Source organism: Anolis carolinensis, chromosome 1 (genome assembly GCF_035594765.1).
Source record: "Anolis carolinensis isolate JA03-04 chromosome 1, rAnoCar3.1.pri, whole genome shotgun sequence".
Taxonomy (NCBI): Eukaryota; Metazoa; Chordata; class Lepidosauria; order Squamata; family Dactyloidae; genus Anolis; species Anolis carolinensis.
In genome coordinates this window covers 46640891-46650274 of record NC_085841.1, presented here as the reverse complement: position 1 = coordinate 46650274, position 9384 = coordinate 46640891, and the positions used below count along the sequence as shown (strand labels likewise).

General features: G+C 38.0%; 1 protein-coding gene across 2 annotated transcripts in view; it reads right to left on the bottom strand.

The window, feature by feature from the left end:
• Positions 1-5266: 5266 nt before the first annotated feature.
• btbd9 (BTB domain containing 9) overlaps positions 5267-9384 on the bottom strand; it is a 376867-nt gene continuing 372749 nt past the window's right edge. For both annotated transcript variants that reach the window (XM_008125190.3, XM_003215917.4), the window contains one exon: positions 5267-6867. In XM_008125190.3, the coding sequence (XP_008123397.1) occupies positions 6700-6867 (168 nt within the window). In that variant the 3' untranslated portion in view covers positions 5267-6699. The remainder of the gene's footprint in view (positions 6868-9384) is intronic.

Genomic DNA, 9384 nt, shown 5'->3' with positions numbered 1-9384 from the left:
AGATTTGAATGCAGTTCTTTCTCATGCTCATGTACTGTATTACCTCCTTGGATCATAGCAGAAGTCTTTTTTCCTAGAGACCTCAAATCTTTTCTTTGAAGTTACAGTGGCTGGGACATTGCATTTCACAGCATACATCATGCTTGCTTCCGATATGCCCCCTGGAAACCCTTATGTCAGGTAAATAACTACCCGCATTTTGAGCTATTTTACACATGACAAATATAGCCTTATTTGTTATACTGTAGGATCCACATTGAGAGGAAGTAACGGGTACAAGTCAAACTCCTAATGAAATTCTATCATAGCATAGCACACAGCCAAATGCATGATGCCAGCAGCTATTATTCAGAACTTTGGTCATGGTGAAACTGAGGAAAGAAAACTGAGATCAAATTACTGTAAACCTCATTTACATATCTTTGAAATTTCTCCCTAAAAAGTCTTGCAAAAAGGGATACTTTAGCAAATTATGATCAGGAGAATTAGATGTAAAAATTTGGAAGTGCTTTGCTTTAGCATTTACAGCCATGTTAGTTGCTAATTATAATAGATGTGAAATTTTCAACCCAATGCAATTAACTGCAGATCTCCCACTGAAATTAATGAGGTCAAGATTTCCCACTAGATTAATGAAAACCTAAAAAAGTCATTAGCAGCTGTATAACGTGCAGGTTAGTAAGAACCTGTTCGCCAACCACGCCCACTGAAAAACCTGAAAATTATGTTTCTAAAATATTGCTTTTAAGTACCCTCTTGTGAAATGGTATTTAAAAACTTTGTATAATTTGCATGATTGCTGAACATGCTTTGTGTGAAAGTTAAGGCACTTGGATCAAATCATGCTTATTAAATAGAATAACAATGTGAGATCGACTGTAGGGTAACATATTCTTTGTTAATTGCTGTCAAGTCAGCTTTGACTTATAGTGTCACTATGAATGAGAGACTTCTAAGTCACCTTATAATCAACAACCCTTCTCAAGTTCTGCGCATTTGGGGTCGGGACCTGATTGAGTCTATCCACCTATCATATGGTCTTCCTCTTTCCATAACTGCCTTCAACTCTTATCAAGCATTATTGTTCTCTCAAATTAGTCATGTTGTCTCGTGATATAGTCAAAGCACAACAGTCCAAGTTAGGTCTTTTAGGGAGGCTTATGGCTTGATTGGTTCTAGGATCCATTTGTCTTTTTGGCAAGTCCATGATAGAATTCTCTACTTGCACCTTTTAAATGAGTTCTCTTCCTATCAGCTTTCTTCACTGTCCATCTTTGACAGCCCTGCACAGAAAATGAAAATATGATGGCATGGATAATCTTGAGTATTCAATTATATTTCTTTATACATATTGTAATTATACATGATTATTGGGTGGATATCTGTGATCGAGCAGAAGGGTAGGGCGGGGGAACAGCTGTATTCATATCCATAACATATACCTAGCTGCTCAACTGATGTAAGAACAACCTTCTCTGGAGCTTTTAAAGCAGCTCAAAGAATCTAGAGGAATTCACTGCATTATGAACTGAAGGCTGAAAAAAACCCCTTTACAATGATAAATATGCAACATACTTTACATTTTTGCAGGCTGATACAAATAACTACTAATTTTAAGTTAAATGGGGAAATATATCAGTGAAATTCAAAACTGAAAATACATATACTATTATATATGCATATTGCGGGGTAATGCACATAATTAGAAAGCCAAGCAATCCCATTCATTTCAGTGGGGCTTATATGCCCATTTGCTGTCTGTGATCAATTTCTGTTCTTCTTATCACATCATTAAACAAAGAGAAAGCTTAAGGCAATATACTACAGGTGGAAATTAATGGCTCTTGTAGGAACATCTAAATATTCACAATGATAGGGTGAGTCACTTTAACTGTAAAACTTCTCTGTTACCATATTCTTGAAATATGTCATGAAGATTAAAGAAGTATGAGAAGTAGTAGAGTTGTGTTTCAAACGTTTAAAATGTGACACGAACACCTTTTATACATGGTTGGGAAGTAAATCATTATGAAAGAGGAAACAATTTGCATGCAACTGATTCTACTGGAATCAGATTTCTCCACACACGTATCCTCCAGGTCCTTGAAAGTGCTACACATAGAACCAGGAGCCCTGAAACGTATGGTAGTAGCAGGGTGGGAAGATCCTTGAAAATTGTGCCAAGGTGCTTTCCAGAATTATAACTCTTTCATTCATAGAAAGTAGATCCTGATTTTATGTAGATCAGACTTTATAAGTTACTAGCTGTGCCCGGCCACGCGTTGCTGTGGCGTTGTCTGGTGGTGTTGGTGAGAAATTGTTGAGGTAGTGGTGGTATTGAATGTCTGTTGTATGGTTGTCTTTATGTTTAGTATGCACACTGAAGTGGATTATATGGCAGTGTGGAGTCAAGATAATCCAGTTCAAAGCACATAATATAAGATTCTAAATGGGTTATATAGCTGTGTGGAAGGGCCTTGAGTCTACACTGCCATATAATCCAGTTCAAATCTGATAATCTGTGGAAGAGGCCTAAGTGAGGCCTAGCTGTGCCTGTCCCCTGGTCTGAGGAGGTTGCTAGGAGACCAAGTGGGCGGAGCTTAGCCTTCAAACTGGCAGCAATTGGATAAAAACTATTATTCCTCTTCCAGTAATTAGGACTTCATTTTTCTTTTCTTTTTTGTTGTATCAACCTAGAGCCGTGAATGATGGGTTGTGTTGTCAAATTTTGAGGTTGGGGGACCTGTAGTTTTGTTGTTTTGTCCGCTGCCCTGATGCCATCACTCTTTTATATATATAGATGATAAGGAATTATTGTTTTGTTCCTTAAATATTATTGCTTCTGAAATTTTGCACTGAATCTCTATTTATTGTGATGTTTAAAAGTGGAGTGAAGTCTGAAAGGGCAAAAGTGAAAGTGATATTAGGGGTTTGGGGGGATTGCCAAATATAAGGCCTCCCCTGAAAGTAAGACCTAGCAACTAAGAATGGGATGCAGGAGAGTTCCATTGGGAAGCATGGCTGCAGGGCAGAAGCAGCATTCATACGCACTGGAGGGAGGGAGGGAGGGTGCTTGCTTTCTGGCCTCTCTGGCTGGCCTTGCCTTGCCTCCTGCCTGTCCCCCAGCCACGGCTCAAAAAACCTTCCGTCTGTGCTGCCTGTCGTTTCTTTCTTCCTTGGGAGACAAGGCTCTGTCCTGGCCATGCTCCCTTCATCCCAGAGGCTTCTGATTGGCTCCTGGTGCCAGGGCAAGGGAGGGTGGGAGGGAAGGAAGATGGCTTCAACACCCTTTCCTGCTCCTTCTGCTTCTTAAAGGTACAGGACACATTGGGATTCTCCTCCCATTCTTATTCCTATCCTATGCCATGAACCTTATTATTTTATACTATTATTACCATATTATTAGCCTCATAATCTGTTATTATTATATCCCATTGTTATATTATCATATTAATATATATTATATCATTATATTCTATACTATTATTCTATCATTATTCTATTATATTATCATATTATTATATTATTAGCATATTCTGTTATTATTATATTCCATTTTATATTATCCTATTAATATATTTTATATAATTATATTATTCTATTATATTATCCTATTATTATATTATTATGCTATTCTGTTATTATATTATATCCCATTATTATATTATCCTATTAATACCATATTATTATCATCATATACTGTTATTATTATATCCTATTATTATATTATCCCATTAATATATTGTATATTTTTATATTATTATTTTATTATTATTCCATTATATTATTATCATATTATTATAATATTATATTATATTATTCATGACTACATTGAAACTAGAATACAGAGAAATCAGCATGGAAACCTTGTGAAACCTAAACTGCAAGAGGTGCCATAGATTATTGTACATGTAAATAATGGTAGTAACAATAAATTCTTGATAGAATTCACAGTTTGTCTGGTTATGCTGGTTTGTGATGACAACTACTTTACAGTATATAATAAATGTTCATTTTGCTGTTCAACAATAAATGTGATCTCTTCTTCATGGAAAAATAAGACATCCCCTGAAAATAAGACCTAGTGCATCTTTGGGAGCAAAAATTAATATAAGACCCTGTCGGGGAAACTGGGGAGGAGCAAGATGAGCTACTGGTAATCAACATCTTCCAATCTGAAAAAGGCAAGAACCAAGATAAAGGTGATGTGCAACTACTCTGCAACTACAATTACCTCCACAGAAGATATACAAGGACTGGTTGGGTGGATGTCTCTATATCATTGACCAGATTGTTCTTCAAGTTTAGGACCAAGCTGTGGTAAGTTCGTATCTCCTAGACACAATACCTAAAAGTTCCACTAAGATAAAGGACAACAAAGCACTTCACTGCCCAGTAAGTTTTCTGATGAGACAATGGCTGTACCAGAAGTAGGATTTTGGAAATCTGCGGGAGAAGAAGAAAAAACTGCAGATTGTCACCAGTGTGTCTAAGTAGTTTCAAAACTTCAGGTCTTCCAGGCAGAACAAATTCACAAATCTTTCTGTGTGAAACCTTTCTGGGAATAGTAGTTTCCCCCTGGCCTTGTTTTTGCAACATTGACTTGAGATAGCTCAATCTGATGATTTCTTCGTTCCTCTGTTTCTTCATTTGTCTCTGAAAAGCTGTTTTTTTCAGTTACTTTGTACCACAGGGTTTTTTTTTAAGGTGTTCGTAAAATATGACTAACATGTAGCTCGAAGATGAACAGCAGTTAGGTTGCAGCATACAGGTAGTCTCCAGGTTACAAACAAGATAGGTTCTGTAAGTTTGTTCTTAAATTGAATCTGTATGTAAGTTGGAACAGAAACATTTTTGAGTGTAACTCCAGACATTTTTAAAAAAAGTTTTGGATAACATAGGGAAAGGTTTAACACTCCTGGAATGTTTGTTTCACTCTCTGTGCCCCTGTTCAGAAAATGTCACCTCACTTTCTGTCCCTGTGACACTTAGATTTTGAAAATTTTGGGTTTTCATAGAAACAAGGAATAGTGATAAAGCTTCAGTGGAGATACCTTTTTCCATGACAATTTACAGGAGTGAATTTCCCTTCCTAGGGGTAGATTTCCTCTCACTTCCTGTTGTCCCAACTCCATTTTTTTTACTATGAGTAGTTTGTAGGTCAGATGTTGTAACTCAGGACCTCTTGTACTGGAAGTACACTCTAGAACATTTTATATTCTAAAGGACATTCAGTAGAACTCAAGAATTGAAGTTCAACCAGTGCAACAGTTTTAACCAGTTATTTATAGGACAGCATAGTTGAAACAAACAATTGGCACAAAGTTATTTTACACATTTTTTAAAAAAACAAAAACACAATAACCACAAATTGACAATAATTTTCTCCAAAATCACATATTCCATGATACATATTTCTTTTTCCTAATTAGATGGAAGAATGGCATCAGTATCTATGTATAAATATGCAGACTACTTTATTCTGGCAAACGCAGAAGTAGGCAAAACAAGTTGATGTGGGGAATGCTGCCTGTGCACACATTCAGAATAGTAGTCAAATCCATAATCTGATTGAGTTACCAAGGATAGCTACTGCTAGGATGTAAATTCCTTAAAACACAAACCAAATCTAACAATAAAACTCAAATCTGTATTTATGGAGATTATGTGAAAAGCTTCTTAGAAGTGTTTATTTTAAATCCCTAATGGAATACTATAATCTATTTTTAAACAAATACTTTATTATACATTGCCAGCACTGTACTCCCATCCATACCAAACACAGCTGAAATGTTGGTCATCCAATCAGCTTTCCAATAAAAAGGTTTAGACATCTATATTGATAATTGTTATAGAAACAAATGTACATTTTAATAATTTCTAATAAGATCAATGTTTTTTCTCTACCTAAGAATCTGACAACTAGTTTTATAGGAGTAAAAAGTGATGATCTTGTTAATCATGTTAAATACTCAGAATTTCAGTACAACCTTCTTAAACTGCATTGTTTTATGCCTTGCCCTCTGAAGGAGTTTTCCTCGTCAAACAAAGTAAGACAGTAAGCTTATCACATGTCTGCTTCTATAAAGCAGCTCAGTCAAGCGGATTCATCTGATATAACACAATAAAGTGAGAAGTGTTTCAACCAAAAAAAAAATGGAGGAAAAAAGCAGCCAAAGGAAATATAAATACAAATATATACATAGGTTTTGAAATGGCTTGCAATTTACAAATAAAGATGGACTAAGAATAAATTAACATTTGATTTTGATAGACTTATTTTCCATAAACATTCTCAGAGGAGACCCTTTCCTAGCAGGTATATTTTGCAGGCACGTGTCATTATCACTCTTCTGCACTGTTCATGCGGCATATTCATATTACAATTTGGCTTAGCTTTTCGTTTTCCTTCAACTTTACCTGATTTGGTTCAGTTAAAGAGGTAGGGGTGTAAACAGAAGACTTGGCAAAAGTCAAAAACCAACTTTCTTTCCTGGCTTTACCAAAATGGAAAATAAGAAGCAGCCTTGTTATGTCTTGGGACAGCCTTTTCCATACGAACATTTCATGTTGCCAGGTATGGTCCCCATTATCCATACTGAGAAGGAAGAGTTGCCTACATATGAAGACGGTGAACAATTTTATCATGGCACAAGGGTTGCAAAAGTTCTTGTCCATTATCTTGTATGGTTTGAGAGGTTATGGGTGTGAAATGGATCCTGGAAGAGAGTGCCCAGAGCTGGCGCTTGATGCTCGAAGAGGATGGGATGGTAGTTGCTGTCCGCTTGTGCCCACCTCTTCTTCACTAGAGTCTTCTTTGTGGGCAGCAGTTTGGGCTGGACACTCAAAATGGACACAATGGAACACCTGAAAAACAACAAGCAATAAAATGGGAGCACCAGTGCAACTAAGAATAAAAGGGCTCTTAAATGGAAGGGGAAAGAGAAACGTGTAGGAAAGGACTAATATATTAAAGCTGCAAACCTATGCATACTCTTCTGGTAGCAAATATGATTCCACAAAATCCCAATTCTAGGTACACAAGAGCAATTTTCTTTTCTTTTCAGGTATATTAAGCAGCCAATCAGTGACTGAGAGGAAGAAGCTGCTTCCAGGGGCACCCCCTCCCCACAGCAACCAGGGGCAATTCCCCCACCCAGACAATAGGAATAAACATATTGGGAGGACTTACCCACCCACTAACTGGATCTCAGCCTGAGTATTTTCAAAAAGTTTTGTCATAATAGAAATATATATATAGCTTGATAGTAATGTTAAAATACAGCAATTAAGCAAAAGCAAAGAAAGACAAATTCAAGTTAATCTAATACAGTTTTACTCTATTATAAAATGCTTTATGAATGCAGTATGGTTTCTTCATTTTTTGTTGGTTATTTGAGAGTTCCAGTTGCCTGAGTTCCAATTAATTGAGAATCTAGTGTATGCACTTTTAATTTTATCACCAGTAGATGTAGTCCTGATACCTTATGGAAATCATAATTTCTAGTAATGCACTGTCCCACATGATACAAAGCTTGCAAGTATTAAGTAGAACTACATGGTTTGTGACCCAGCAAGACAAAAAAAGATTTCAGTAATTGGAATTTAAGGAATGGAAGAAGACACAATATAGGGTTGGCCATCTCCACTCATTCTGGCGGGATAAAGTTGTGTAGTCTCCATCTAGCAGAGGTAGGAATTGTGTGGTCTACCAGATGTTGTTGAACTGCCATTTCCAGCAGTTGGAGCCAACATAGCAAGTCATAAGAAGCTCATAAGACAACATCTGGAGTAATATAATTTTCATCCCTGAACTAAAGGAAATAAGAAAGTACCCAATATAGTTCACCTGTGAGGCTGTGGTTGGGGGTGGGGGGAAAATAATAAACTTTATACTATCAGGAGGTCATCCCTCCTCCTTATCTGGAAGTGGGGCACCACCTTAAAATGCCTTGGAGAGTGCATGGCAACCAAGGCCCTCTCCTCCTCCCTCCTCCTCGGCTCTTGGAGCTGCTGCATTGGCTGTGCTGGGCGCCTTTCTCCTCTTTCTCCTTTTCCATCTCTCATGCAAGGAAGGTGCCTCCAGACCCCCTTCTCTTCCTTTTTTGTGAAAGAGGAAGAATAGGGGGCTGGAGGTGCCTTCCTTGCATGAGAGACAGAAAAGGAGGAAGGTGCCCAGCGCAGCCAATGTGGCAGCTCCAAGAGCCAAGGAGGAGGGAGGAAGCGAGGGTAAGAGGCGTGAAGGAGGAAGAGGAGGGAGTCTGGAGGCACCTTCCTTGCATGAGAGATGGAGAAGTTGAGAAAGGCGCCCAGCCAGGCAGCAGCAGAAAGCAAGGACCCAAGGCAGCAACTCCAAGGCAAACCATGATATTGGCAAAAATGATGGGAAGGGGAGGGGAATTCTTCCCCCATTGCCGCTAGTTAAAGAAGAAGTGAAATAGTGGGGCTGGGCACTGGGCTGTGTGTGTGGTGTGTGGAACATCTTTGACATTTGGCAGGAAGGAATGGTTCCCTGCCCTTCCTCTCTCCTGCACCTCCTCCTGGAAAAGTTAGAGAGCAGGGCCGGGGGGGGGGGGGGCGGGGAGGGGAGACAGGGAATGTTTTTATAGAAATAAAAGAATCCCAAAAAATTGGGGGATGACCCAAACGTTACAAAATTTGGTGAGCTAAGAGTGGTAGATGTGCCCTCCATGTGTGCTGATTTTTACCCCTCTACCTCTAAAACTGAGGGGAAGGGGAGCCTAGGGAGGCCCGTCCACTGGCAGCAATGGACCAATTTTTTTTGTATTTTTGGACACAGAATAAAAATGCCCATCCGGAAAGCATTTTCAGAAGGCACAAAAAAACAAAAGTGAGGTGCTTATGAATGAAACAAACAGAATGGGTAGCGGGTCTATACAAATGCACAAGCCTAGTTTTAATAATGGGAAAAGTTACAACTGAGATCTCAGAACATATTTTCAAATTAATATGGTGATGTCATAAGAACATTCAGGAACTCATTAGGAAAAGAGAAAGATAACCACAAGTTCTGGGAGAATACTAAAACTTACTAAAATATGTAGACCTCTGATTAAAAGGTCTGATTTGTTGTTTCAAATATATTTCTGATGGTACCTAATATTCATGGAATTTTCACAACTCTTTCAATGAATTTTTTTAACTTTCATCGAAAGCTCAAAAATATATTTTCTCAGAGTTTGGGGTGTTAGGGTACTTGCAAGAGCTCTTCCTTAGCCCTTTCAATCAAGTTAGAGGGCTTGTAGTTGAGGCAGAAGCTTTATCTTGAAGATCAGAATCTGCATCTGTATACCTGTTACCCCTGGGACTTCAGGTATTCAACAAAAACAAAACTTTTTTTATATACCGCTCTATCTCCCATGT